Below are 13,769 nucleotides of genomic sequence, written 5' to 3' on the forward strand. Positions count from 1 at the left end.
TATATTTAGTCTTGAACTTCTAACATGACAAATAATTTGAGACAACTATTTTAGAAACCACGACAGATAATTTGAGACGAAGGGAGTATTATATCACTCCCTCTGGTCCATTATAAATGATCTTTTGGTCTTTGTATTTTGGTCCAAAATAAGTGTCCATTTACGTAATCAAGAAGAAATTAATTTTTTTTTCCAAAATTTGCCCTTAGTTACATATCCTAATGTGTCAAGGTAACAATATGCAAATTTTAATTAAGGGTAATTTAGTGAATACATCATTTTTTCTCTAGAAGTTAGTACTTCTCCAGTCCATAATAAGTGACCAATTTGCCTTTTTATTTTGGTCCCACAGCTCAATATGTGATAAAAATGACCAACACTCGAACTTATAACAGTCTGCCGAGAAATTTTGCATTTGCGGACACTTAACCGCATCTGCAGTATCGCAGAAGCGACCAGAATTTCGCTTCTGCGGTAAAACACTAAAACTAGGCCTCCACTTCTGCGATCCATACCACGCATCTGCGCAACCGCAGGTGCGGAAAAGCCCATCGCACCTTCACAACATTCGCTTCTGCGCCTAATATCCCGCTTCTGCGTCACGTAGGTGTGGGAAAATCTTTGCACTTGCGACTCCAGTTCACCAGCCCAAACTTCGCTTCTGCAGAGTCGCATCTGCGTGCATTCTTCTGTAGATGCGGAAACACGAGAACCAGCGGCCTTCAGCAATGCACTATGAAACGAAAATGATCCGAACCTCGTCCGAAACTCGCCCGAGTCCCTCGGGACCACATCCAAAAATACCAACAAGTCTGATAACATCACACGGACCTACTCGAGGCATCAAAACACACATAATAACATCGAAACGACGAATCACACATCAATTCGAAATAATGAACTTGAAACTTCAAACTTCCACAACCGATGTCGAAACCTATCAAATCACGCCCGATTGACCTCAGATTTTTCACACAAGTCACCTTTGACATTACGGACCTCTCCAACTTCCGGAATCGGAATCCGACCAGGACATCAAAAAGTCCACTCCCGGTCAAACTTTCCAAAATTCCAACTTTCGCCATTTCAAGCCAAATTCCACTACGGACCTCCAAATCACGATCTGGACACGCTCTTAAGTCCAAAATCACCCAACGGAGCTAACAGAACCATAAGAAATCCAATCCGAGGTAAAATACTAAAAAGTCAAACTTGGTCAAACCATTCAAATTTAAAGCTTCTAACTGAAAATCATTCTTCCAAATCAGTTTCGAATAACCTAAAAACAAAACCGACGATTCACATACATCATAATACATTATACGGAGCTACTCATGCCCTCAAACAACCGAGCAAAGTGCAAATGCTCAAAACGACCGATCGGGTCGTTACACTGATGGATCAGTTCCTAGATAAGAATGGCATTATCAATAGCCCTTCTATTTTTTAAAAAGCTGGATTGGGTAGGATTGATAAGTTTATCGAGGAAGGGTTTGAATCTATTGGCTATTATTTTAGTAATGATTTTGTAGATGATATTGCATAAGCTTATGGGGCAAAAATTATTGAGGTTATTGGCATTGTGGAATTTAGAGATTAAGCAGAGATAAGTAGAATTAATTTCCAGAGGAATTGTACTACTCTAAAAAATTTTATGACAAAAATTCCTTACATACTTCTCGATAATGTTCCAATATTTTTGATAGAAAAATGGGTGCAATTCATCAGGCCCTGGGAATTTAAAGGGTTTAAAGGAGTGAATAGCTAAATTTATTTCACTCTTTAATTCATGCCATGCAAGAACAATGGAACTTACCACAAACTCCAAACCAGTTCATAAATCTGCCAATGAACCTCCCATTCTTCCCACCGGAGGAGAACATGAACCTCAATCCCATTTTTATGCCCTGGAACCACCATACATCTCAAGAATGTGATGACCCGACTCGTCGTCTCATGAGGACCGCTCCGTTTCCCCCATTTCCTGCTTCGTTATGCTTCATTATCAGTGTCTTGTGTGAACGAGTTAAATTGGGTTGATTTTTGGAAGTAAATGAGACACTTAGTCTCTTTAAGGAAGGCTTGTTTTGAAAAAGTCAACCGGATATTGACCTATGAGTTAGAGGGCTCGGATATGGATTCCGACGATTCGGTTAGCTTCGGGGGATGATTTGTGACTTAGGAGTGTGATCGGAAGTGATTTTGGAGGTCCGGTGTAGAATTAGGCTTGAATTGGCGAAGTTAGTATTTTGGCGAATTCCGGTTGATAGGTGAGATTTTGATCCGAGGGTCGGAATAGAATTTCGAGAGTTTCTGTAGCTTCGTTAGGTGAGTTGGGATGTGTGTGCAAAATTTCAGGTCATTCGGAGGTGTTTTGGTTGGGTTTTTGATCAAATGCGTATTTCGGAAGTTTTAGAAGAACTTAGGCTTGAATCCAATGTAATTGGATGGTTTTGGTGTAGTTTGAGGTGTTTTGATGATTGGAGCAAGTTTGAATGATGTTATAGGAGGTGTTGGTATTTTTGGTTGAGGTTCCGGGGGCCTCGGGGTGATTTCGGATGGTTAACGGGAAGTTTTGGTTTGTGAACTTGAGATTTTGCAGCTGCTTATGCTATTTTCGCTTCTGCGGAAATGGGACCGCAGAAGCGGTACCGCAGAAGCGAGTGGTGAGCTGTAGAAGCGGCAGGTATCACAGGTGCGGAGTGGCTGACCGCATCTGCGGAGTCGCAGATGCGACAATGTGACCGCAGATGCGGATTTTAGAAATCTAAGGGGAAACCGCTTGTGCGAAAATGGAATCGCAGATGCGGGAGCCGCAGAAGCGGTCTTGCCACCGCAGAAGCGGTTTATTCCGCAGAAGCGACACTTAACTGCAAAAGCGGAAGTCGCAGATGCGGCTAAGGAGCCACATATGCGGAAATAACTGGTCAGTGATGTTTTATTTCTCCTTCGCGAAATTTCAAAGGGTTTCATAATTTTCACTTCGGACTTGGAGAATTTGGGCGAGTTGGAAGAGAGAAATCAAGGGACTTCTTTAAGGTAAGGATTTCTGAGTCTAAAACACGATTTTATGGTGTAAATACATAGATTAGAGCTGAAAACTCAAGGAATTAATAGACAAAAATGGTGATTAGGGCTTGAAACTTAAGAGAGCTAAAATGGGGATTTGAGGGGTCATTTGGACTCTGATTTTGGTGTTATTTATATGTATAGACTCGTGGCGAGATAAGGAATCCGTTGATGGTAAATTTTTTGATTTTCGAGAAGTGGGCCCGGGGCTCGGGTTTTGCTAATTTCGAGATTTTTGCTATTTTTCGATTGTTTTCAATGGGGTATTGTTCCATTGGTATATTGTGACGTATTCGTTGTGGTTTTGATCAGATTCGACGCATGAGGAGGTCGATTTGAGAGGCAAGGGCATAGCGAGCTAGGACTTTGGCCAGCTTGAGGTGAGTAATAGATGTAAATGCTGCTCTGAGGGTTTGAAACCCCGAATTTGCACATTGTAGTGCTATGTTGAGGTGACTTGCACGCCGGATAACGGGCGTGGGGTAGAGCACCGTCGGGGATCGTGACTTGGTCCGTCCCGCTTAATAAAATTACTACCTAATTGATTGAAGCTTAGTAGATATAAAAATGGATTAATTATCATAATTGGGCTTCGTGTCAACTGCTTGAATCCTTCAGGGATTGTTTTTACTAGTTTCTTACCATATTTACAGATAATTGAACTCAGTCCTAGTATTTAATACTGTTTTGCAACCTCAACCACTTTTTCTCAAACTAGAAACTTAATTAATATTTTTAAATGAAGTTTGGGCTAAATATTTCTATATTAATGTGCCCGAGAGGCTTATGTGATTTTGGACTGAGTATGGGATCGGGCTGTGCGTCGCAGTGATATAATATTGATATTGATATGAGGCCGAGGGCCTAGTTGATGCCACCAGATGGCTTATTATTGCGCTTGGGCCGTATGGGGCCCCTCCCGGAGTCTGCACACCCCCAGTGAGCGCCGTCAACGATAAACAAATGGAGCGGGCTGCACGCCGCAGCGGGTACTGGAGAGTACCGGTCTATGTGTTGCATTGCATATTCTTAATTGTCATTTATTCCTTTATCTGCTGTGATATTTCTATAATTGTTTTTACTGTTTTATTGATTTTATGCTACTGGGTTCAAGTTGCTGTATTTATAGAATTACTTTGTGCCTATTCAGGATTTCTTATTCTCAGTCTTTATTTATGTTTATTACTCACTGGGTCGGAGTACTCACATTACTCCCTGCACCTTGCGTGCAGATCCAGGTACTACTGAGGCTGAGTGAGGACTTCTCTGCCTAGCATCACATTTGGGAGTTTCAAGGTAGCTGCATTTGACGTTCGCAGTCCTGATCTTCCTTCTATCTTATTTATTTTGTTTCCGCGTTTCTAGAGGACGATATGTAGTAGGTTGATACTCATGTATTAGAGGCTCAGACTTGTGATACCGGATTCTACGGGCTGTGTAGTCATTTTATATTTTGGATTTTCCGTATATTTGAATCTATTTCAGGATTTCAGCATTTGACTTAGTAATTCAGCTATGTTAATTTATTCATGCACTGTGATTAATTGGTTAAGGTTGTCTAAATGATCGGGCTTGCCTAACAGTGTGTTGGGCGCCATCACGACCGGGGTTGGGGTCGTGACAAAGAACAAGTCAATTAACCAAACCAAAATCCAGTCAACTTGGAACCCAATGTCCAAGCCAATGTTCAAGAACAAAACTTGTACCCGGATCAACATCCAGTAGGGGGAGAATGCTGTTGATCCAAACAACTCATTTTGGAAGTATTTTTAGAAATAAGCAAAAGTTACTGGCTAGATTAAAAGGTATTCAAAATACCCCACACTATAGCCAAAGTTCTTTACTACAAAACTTAGTGGAATTTCTCATCAAGGACTACAACAATATCTTAAAATTAGAAGAAGACTATTGGAAGATTAGGTCACGGATAAATTGGCCCAAATAAGGGTGATGCCAATAGGAGGCAGTGGTGGCAAGTTATCCATGTTTGTAATCCTTTGTTGGTGAGGAACATGAACTAACCTGAACCTCCTCCGTGCCGTGAATGGAAGCCTTGGCATTTTCTTCTTTAGTGGGTTTTCTATAGTACTATTTTCTTTACTAGTAGTATTAGGAGGAGGTACCATTATAGGGTTAATAAGTCCTATTGTAGCCGCCTTATGCCCGGATGATGTTTGGAATGGCGTGTGGGTTTTTAATAAAACTTTGGGTGGATTTGTTTGATGCCAAGTGTTCTACATTTTCTACCATTTGGCAGTCTTCTTTTGCACGCAATACCAAGTGTATTGTGAATGTATTAGGGTCAGCGGAACGATGGACTGCCTAGGGGTAGTTTGTGTGAAAGAGTTAACTATATTTTTGTCTTTAGTGGAATTTATTTTTAATGATTGGGGTGGAGTAACCAAAGTTCCCCCTTCCCCTTTCACGTGTAGAGAGCTAGAGTTAGAGGTGTTGTTATCCATTTGCATGCGTTGGTTGAAATATTTTGTGGATGGGCATAGTTTCTAGAGTATCAAATTGATTGGTGGATTGAATCACATGTTTGGGATAAGAATTAACACCATTCCCAGTAGATTGCCTGATTCTATTGTTAGGGTTCGATGCAATTAAAGACTCGTTTTCCACATTTTTGAGTATTAAGAAACTTACCTGTGTCAGCATAAAAAAATTTGCCATTATACCTGGAGTTACTAGCTTTGGTGGTGAATTTGTTTGTGTACTGGTAGACTTGTTCTTGGAAAATGAAACTGTTATCCAATCACCTTGACCAATATGCCGTGTAGTTGTGTCTTGACCTTCTTGCTGCCTATTGGAATTTGTAGAGTGCAAATTAACAAATTGGCACTTGGTTTGGCTATGGCCTAATCTACCACAATTTTTACATAAGAAATTCTCCCCTTCGTAGTGAATTTGTTATTTGTAGTTGCCAATATAAACAAAAGGTTTAACTGGTATGTCCATAGGAACTTCCACACACATCGTCCTCTTAGAGTTGATGATGTACATGCATCAATTCCAAGTAGTTTTCCAATTTTGTTACCAATTTTTTGTAGTATAATGGAGTCGTAAAATTCTGTTGGAACTTGAGGTAGACGTATCCATACAACTGATATTAGTTGTTTGGCTTCATTGGCTACAAACTGAGGTTCCCATTTTTGTACAGATTGAAAGAAGTCATTAATGAACCAAGGACCATTATTCAGTGCTCTTGACATATTATCCTCTTTATTATATTTCACAATAAAATAGTCTGCTTCAAGGTCAATGAGATTATAGTTTTCAGTAGGCTTCCACAATTGATGTATTTTTCTTTTGAGGTATTGGTGGAGTATATGCCCATGAGCTTAATTATGAGGGAATATTTTCAAGGTTGGTAAATCCTCTGGATATCATCAACTGATAGGGTGACTCTTAGATTTTCACTGATATTGTGTACTTCTTGTGTGCACATACCTGATCCAGTTAAATCTTGTGTTGGACAATCGAGTATCATGGTTTGAGTATGTAGGTTTTCTGGATGTGTGTGAATATGTGAGATTTGATTTTCGGTGGAGTCTAGAAATGATGCTACTGGCGGCCTAGGAGGTGTTTTTAGGAATCAAAAGGGAGATTGGACCTTAGAATTCACTATGAAATTAATTTATCAAAGAGGGATGCATAACTTATGACTCTATTATCTACTCATGCAGGTTGCTTCTATCCCAAATGGGCATGGTGGTGATGCAACATAACTTCAGGCAAAGAAATGAAGTAGCCCACCTCTTGGCAAAGCATGCAAAATCTCTTACTACCCTCAATAATGTAGAGCTTTTGTATTATCCTCCACCCTTTGTCATGGCCAGGATGCTGGCGTACGAGGGTAGACATATTTATGTAAAGTCTATCTCAGTTGCTACTTGTAGCAATCTAGCAAGAATTGGTAATCAGCATGCCATGCATGGATTATCAACTTCTAGTAATGATCCCCAGGATCGAACTGTTTGTAACCTCTAGTTCTATTCCTATGAAATACATGTCCAGTTTATCAAAAAAAAAAAAAAAAAAAAAAAAATCTTAAATGTATCTCCTCGTGCACAATAAAAAATAGCTAGCTATTCTCGAAATACAATATAATTAATGCCTATGCAGAGATCTCAAAGTATAGCTCACATGGAATTAGGAACTTCGTCCTTTTCAAAAGGTCTAGATCTATAGAGAAATGAAAAGTTTTGATATATAGTTGAAGACTGTAAAATTGTTTAACTAATTATCTGAAAAATAGAAGATAACTATAGGGAACTATCCATAATAAATGGAGCTAGTTATCTGAAGAATATGTTTTAAAAATGTTACATGCAGTAACAAGTTAAATTATATTGATATACATTAATGTAAATAATTATATTAAATCCTGTGGCAAATACTAAAAATGTTAGGGATTGAATATACGAAAGTTTGGGTTTGGAAAGTCAAAACGTGTTTAAGAATGACATTAAAATATGTGTCAAATTATGCTAAGACAATATTTTTCCTTTTGTTTTTCACTAGTTATTCAGTAACCAATTTGAGGTCCTACTAATCCAAATTCGTGTTGAAAAGTCCTACAAAAAATAATTTCATTTTCACCGCTCGAACTCAAATATATGATTGAGAATGAAGAAATATGTATTACTTCACCAGAGACTTTTGATGGTAAGGCATATCATTGTTAACTTCCTAACAGAAAAAAGCTCTGTGATGTTGTTGGGGTGAGAGAGGCGGAGCCAGAATTTTATGCTTATGTGTTCGAGATTCTAATCTTTTTAAGTTAGTGGGTTCTAAATTAATAATTTATGCATATTTAATGGATTTCTTAAGATAAATATAGGGTTATCAAAGCTATTGGGTTCGGCCGAACCTGCTCCGGACACTCTAGCTCCGTCCCTGGGTGGGGGTAGGGTTTTTTTTTTTTTTTTTTTGGGGGGGGGGGGGGGCTACGTCTTTTGCCTAAAACCTTGAAAAGAAAATAACTCATATTGGAGTATAAGAATCAAATGACCATTGGTTCACTTGTTTCCATTCTTCTCACTATCCAATCTCTCAAACATATCTAGATTTGAAACATATATTATGATTAGCATTTGCAAAACAGTGTTAATTTGTGGTTTAGTCCTATACATGGGCACCATTATCTTTTTCAATGACTTTGAATGCCCATCTTCTTATCTTTTCTCTTCCTTTAAATTCACAACCTTTCCTCCTAATTCACAAACTACATTATCAAATGATGCAAAAACCAACAATGCCACAAATATTAGTCATCTTGTTTTTGGAATTTTAGGGTCAGAAAAAGCATGGCACAATAGAAAACCCTATATTGAATCTTGGTGGAGATCAAATATTACAAGAGGATATCTTTTTCTAGATGTTCCTCCTAAAGATGATCTTTTACCTTGGTCAATAAATTCACCTCCTTATAAAATATCTGATAATGTTCCAAAACTAGTTGAAGAAACCAAACATGTTGATTCAAGAGTTTTAAGAATGGTTCATGGGATTATGGAGGTATTTAGAGAGGAACATGAAGGGGTAAGATGGGTAATTATGGGGGACGACGACTCAATATTTTTCGTGGATAATATGGTTGATATTCTTGCACAGTATGATCATACGAAGTACTTTTATATCGGAGGACACTCGGAATTTATATTGTCGAATTATTTGTTCTCATTTAATCAAGCTTTTGGTGGAGCTGGTATTATTTTGAGTTATCCTATGGCTAGAGCATTTGCTAAAAATATTATGTCTTGCCTAAAGAGATATTCTCACTTGAAATCTGCTGATAGAACTACAAAGATTTGCATTGCTGATATTGGAGTTAATCTTTCTCCTCTTCAGGGTATTCATCAGGTAAGTTTTCTCGTAAACACCATTGGACGCTGGTTTCTTTCCTTCCTCTTGAACAATAAATCAAGAATAAATAGTTGTGTCTTATCGATAGATAAAATAGGAGATCTCATTTTATTCTTGGAAACCCCATGCACATTCAGCTCCATACTGAAAAGAAGAATTAATCCAAATAGTCGCCTACCCAACCGCTTAAACTAAAAATATCCAATGAAGGTATAATATATGCATAATTTATGTATTATATATGTATAAATGTGTATAATCTATGTATATGGCAAAAAAAAGTAAATAGTGAATATGACAGGCTATTTGTGTAAAAATTCCTACTGAAAATGCGGCCATGAATTAATGGATGTCAGATTATCCTTATGTTATTAACGGGCTTTATCACTGGCGTAAGCAGATTTTTTTATGTGCAATATTGACATATATATAGTGACATTAATTTTTCCATCTTTTTGAGCCGAGAGTCTATCGGAAATAGCCTCTTTGCCCTATCGGGGTAGGGGTAAGGTCTGCGTACACATTACCCTCCCCAGACCCCACTTGGTGGGATTTTACTGGGTAGTTGTTGTTGTTGTTGTTGTTGTATATAGTGACATTAATTTATAGAAGAATTAACCCAAATAGCCATGGCCACCTAATTCCTAAACTAAAAATAGCCACCAGATATATAATATATGTACTATTCATGTTTAATATATGTATAAATATGGATAATCAATGTATAATCCATGTATATCGCCTAGAAAAAGTAAATATTGAATCTAGCCGGCTATTTGTGTAACAAGCCCTAATTTATATATACACCTAACAGTAAAAATAGCACGGGCTGGCCATTTTTCGGATTGGTCATTCAAAAATAGCCAGCGTTTGCCAAGTCATTAAAAAATAACCACTATTTTGCTGCAACAGAGACCGGTCCAGCATAATATACTAGAGTTCGGTGCACCTGTGTATGAACTTCCAGCATATTATGCTGGAACTCCAACACACGGGTAGTTCCAGCATAATATACTGGAGATTCGAGCACTTGTGTGTGAACTTTCAGCATATTATACTGGACCGATATACTTTGCTGGAACTCTAGTATATTATGCTGGAGTTCTAGTGTACTTATGCTGGAACTCCAGTATAATATGCTGGAGTTCAAGTATACTTATGCTGGAACTCCAGCATAATATACTGGCGTATTTTTCGTGTTTTGAACAGTGTTTTCGCTCAGATTTATCTTTACATGAAAAGTGGCTAAATTTCGATTACTTTTGAAAGCGTGGCTATTTTTGAATAAGCACTTATAAATCTGGCTATTTTTGAATTTCTCCCCACCTAGCACGAATTTGGGTCTACGTTTAGTTGGGCTAGAAATGTTTTATCAATTATTTACATTTATTAATCTTCTTTCTTCTTTGCTACTAATACTATATATATATACTTGGATATTAACTTGCAGATTGATCTACATGGTGATTTAACAGGATTTTTATCATCCCATCCAAAATCTTTATTAATGTCACTTCACCATTTAGACATGGTAGAACCAATTTTTCCCTCAATGGATCGTTCCCAATCAGTTTTCCACCTCCAAAATGCTGCAAAATATGATCAATCACGTATGTTACAACAAACCATATGCCACAAAAGATCAAGTAATTGGACATTTTCAGTTTCTTGGGGATATTCAGCTCATATTTATGAGAAAATTATGCCTAGAAGTTGGATTCAAAATCCAATTGAAACATTCTTACCTTGGGGAGAAACTCCTAATCCACCACGTTTTATGTTTGATACTAGGAATTTTTCTTTGGATCCTTGTGAAGCCCCTCATTTATTTTTCTTCAATTCTATCGAGAAAACTCCAAGAAATGAAATTCATACAATGTATACTAGAGCATGGCCTCGAGCAATAGGAGCTTGTTTGTCTAATGGAAATTATTCTGCAGAATATGTTTCTGAAATTCATGTTTATTCGTCAGCAACGAAACGTATTGAGGTAATGTTTTCTTACTTCTATAATCTCCCATAGAATTCTATTTGAGTTTAACTTTATACGTTGACAGTACAAAAAAACGACCAATGACCCTGTTGTCAAAACTTGATCTGTCAATGGTCAATGGGATCCTGAAGGACAATGGCAAGCATCCTTGAAAACTATGCTCAATATATTTTATTATTTTATTATATTATATATGCTTGAAAATTAATTTTTATTTTATATATAAGATCTATTTTGTTCTATAAGTATGTCCACAATATAGATTAAAAAGAGAAAAAAGTTATAATATCAAAAAAGAAGAAGATAAAGTTAATAATTTAGGGGATAAAAATAGATATTTGACCATGAAAAGTTTGAGAAATATGATTTAATGACCTTTTGAATGCGATAAGCATATTTAGTTACGTAACTTTTCTGTTACAGACGAAAGAAATATGACTTTACTAGATAATTTTAGATAGTTGATTGACCATATGAGTAATGTACATTAACATATACTTGTGTAGAAATTACAAAATCTCTACTCTGAAATTTGTATTTTTATTCATTTTCTCTTTTTCTTTGTTTTTTTCCCCCAGATTGATAGATGTGAATGTTGTGACATAATTCATGAGGATGGATCCAAAGAAGCTAGAATCAAGTATAGAGAGTGTAAACTAGATGAGATAATAGCTTGATCGATCCATTGGGTTTCCTTTCAGCCCATTTATGAGACGTGATCAGCCCATTGGGTTTCTTCTAACTGAGACGTCATCAGTTCCTGATGCTTCAAAGTAGCTGTTTTAGATTCTTTTTTTTTTTTTGAAGTTTAGATTCACAATATGGTGTATTAGTTCAAAAGTAAAGAACTTGCAATAGTAATAACAATAACAAATGCAATATAACTGTTTGACTAAAAAGTATTAGGCCTTATTAGTTAAACCAATTCGATAAAAAGATTTGGGGCAAATTTTAACCAAAGATAATTAATTCTAGATCTGAGATAAATGATAGGAATGAACAAGCACGACTAAACATAAGTTTTGATTACAACAACGATTGACTCTCATGATGTAAGAAACAGATAATTGCTCCAACAATATCAAATGACAATGAGGAATACATAAAGGAAAAGAATCATCATACTCAAACAAGACTGCCCTCCGTCCGTTTGATAAACTAGAATTAAAGATGCATATCGAGATTCTAAGCTCTCATCTCCTTTTTCGATCAGGAGCCTCAGGTTTCGGGAGCCTCCTCCTCTTTTTAGGGATGTCTCTCTTGTTGTATGCGTATCTGCTGCCCCTTTGTGTCACACTTTCTTATGATATTTATACCAAACACTTTCCTTATCCAGCGGTCCTTAACCGGAGTACCTAAGTTCTTGGAATATCCCATAGAATATTCCTCTAGAATATCTGGGTGATGAACTGGCCGTTCAGACCGAATTGAGTGCTCGACCTCTACCGTAGCCAAATCACTTGTCGGCATATCGCTTCCTACACGCGACTTCGGCTTGGTTGCTTCTTGGTTGCTCTTCCTTAAGTAGAATTCCTTTGACCAGATTTTGACCTATACAGTTAGTCCCTTCGTCTATCGAGGTCGCCTTTGGGCGAGCTCGGTGGGACGTCGCCAGTTGCATCTTTTGAGGAATCTGAGCACATTGGTTGAAGGGTGACCCTTCATAGCGAGATGACGTTGTGATGCTTCGGGAGCCGTACCTGACCGTTCTGTCAATTTGAAATGATGTCAACCTGTCATGCGTCATTATGGCGCACATTCCTTATTCATTACATCATTTCCCGTGCCTCCTCTGCTTTGGAATTAACGTGGTGGCTTTTGGTTTCCCGCTTAGGATGTTTGTATTCTTATAAATAGGGGAGAGAATTCTTCATTTGGGGTTGCTGCGTTTTCAGCATATTATTCAAAAGACTCCAGGTTTCTCTTTCCTCCTTCCTCAGGTTCTTATGTTTTCATTCTTTTTTCTTTCGAAGTTCCTTGCCATTGTTACTCCCTCCACCCCAGATCCTATTGCCTGCATAACCGAAGAAACATGGCTAGTGCACCTTCTACTTCCGATAGAGTCGCTGACACCATTGCACCGCAAACGGATGTGTCATCCCATGAAGAAAGGACAACCATTGTAGAAGATGAGAACTTTCCCACCGTGGATGAGATAATTCCGTGCTCGGGAAAAGCCAGGATTGATTTCAAGCATTTACCTAACGCCGATCCTGAGCCCGTTGTTTCCGTAATGGACGATGCGATACTTGTTGCGCTTAAGGCCAAGTGGAGAACTCCCGATCACGTTGAACTCGTTCCCGCGGCTAAAGACGTCGTGCAGGTACATCGCCTGGGGTACTGCGCGTTTTACGTGTACCCGTTTGTCATTGGTGTGGAATACTTTTGTCATTATTACGGGGTGTGCCCGGCTCAGCTCTCCCCATATATATATACAAACTTTTCCTCATGCTCACTAAGTACGCGGAACTGGCTGGCCGAGGGATTTCTCTTAGACACTTGCTTTACCTCTTCGCACCCAGTTTTTACAGGGTACTATGATACATCTTCATCACTGCGGGACCAATGGATTGGTGGTGAAGATGGATGACAAGACCAATCCAATAATATCAAATGATAATGAGGAATACATAAAGGAAAAGAATCATCATACTCAAACAAGACTGCCCTCTGTCCGTTTGATAAACTAGAATTAAAGATGCATATCGAGATTCTAAGCTCTCATCTCCATTTTTCGATCAGGAGCCTCAGGTTTCGGGAGCCTCCTCCTCTTTTTAGGGATGTCTCTCTTGTTGTATGCGTATCTGCTGCCCCCTTTGTGTCACACTTTCTCATG

General features: G+C 38.1%; 1 protein-coding gene across 1 annotated transcript; it reads left to right on the plus strand.

Moving 5' to 3' along the window:
* Nucleotides 1-8,102: 8,102 nt before the first annotated feature.
* Nucleotides 8,103-11,818, plus strand: LOC109243832. The gene is made up of 3 exons (XM_019410831.1): nt 8,103-8,937; nt 10,391-10,930; nt 11,512-11,818. The coding sequence occupies exons 1-3, from the start codon at nt 8,158-8,160 to the stop codon at nt 11,608-11,610; spliced, it is 1,419 nt and encodes a 472-aa protein (XP_019266376.1). The 5' UTR covers nt 8,103-8,157; the 3' UTR covers nt 11,611-11,818.
* Nucleotides 11,819-13,769: the final 1,951 nt, after the last annotated feature.

The sequence above is a fragment of the Nicotiana attenuata genome, unplaced genomic scaffold (assembly GCF_001879085.1).
Source record: "Nicotiana attenuata strain UT unplaced genomic scaffold, NIATTr2, whole genome shotgun sequence".
In the NCBI taxonomy this organism is placed as follows: domain Eukaryota; kingdom Viridiplantae; phylum Streptophyta; class Magnoliopsida; order Solanales; family Solanaceae; genus Nicotiana; species Nicotiana attenuata.

What these genes read in the sequence shown, in the direction of transcription:
- LOC109243832 (XM_019410831.1), top strand. Translation starts at nt 8,158, where the DNA reads ATGATTAGCATTTGCAAAACAGTGTTAATTTGTGGTTTAGTCCTATAC. An exon ending in CTCTTCAGGGTATTCATCAG is followed by an intron (nt 8,938 to 10,390) that starts GTAAGTTTTCTC and finishes ATTAACTTGCAG; the next exon opens with ATTGATCTACATGGTGATTT. An exon ending in CAGCAACGAAACGTATTGAG is followed by an intron (nt 10,931 to 11,511) that starts GTAATGTTTTCT and finishes TTTTTCCCCCAG; the next exon opens with ATTGATAGATGTGAATGTTG.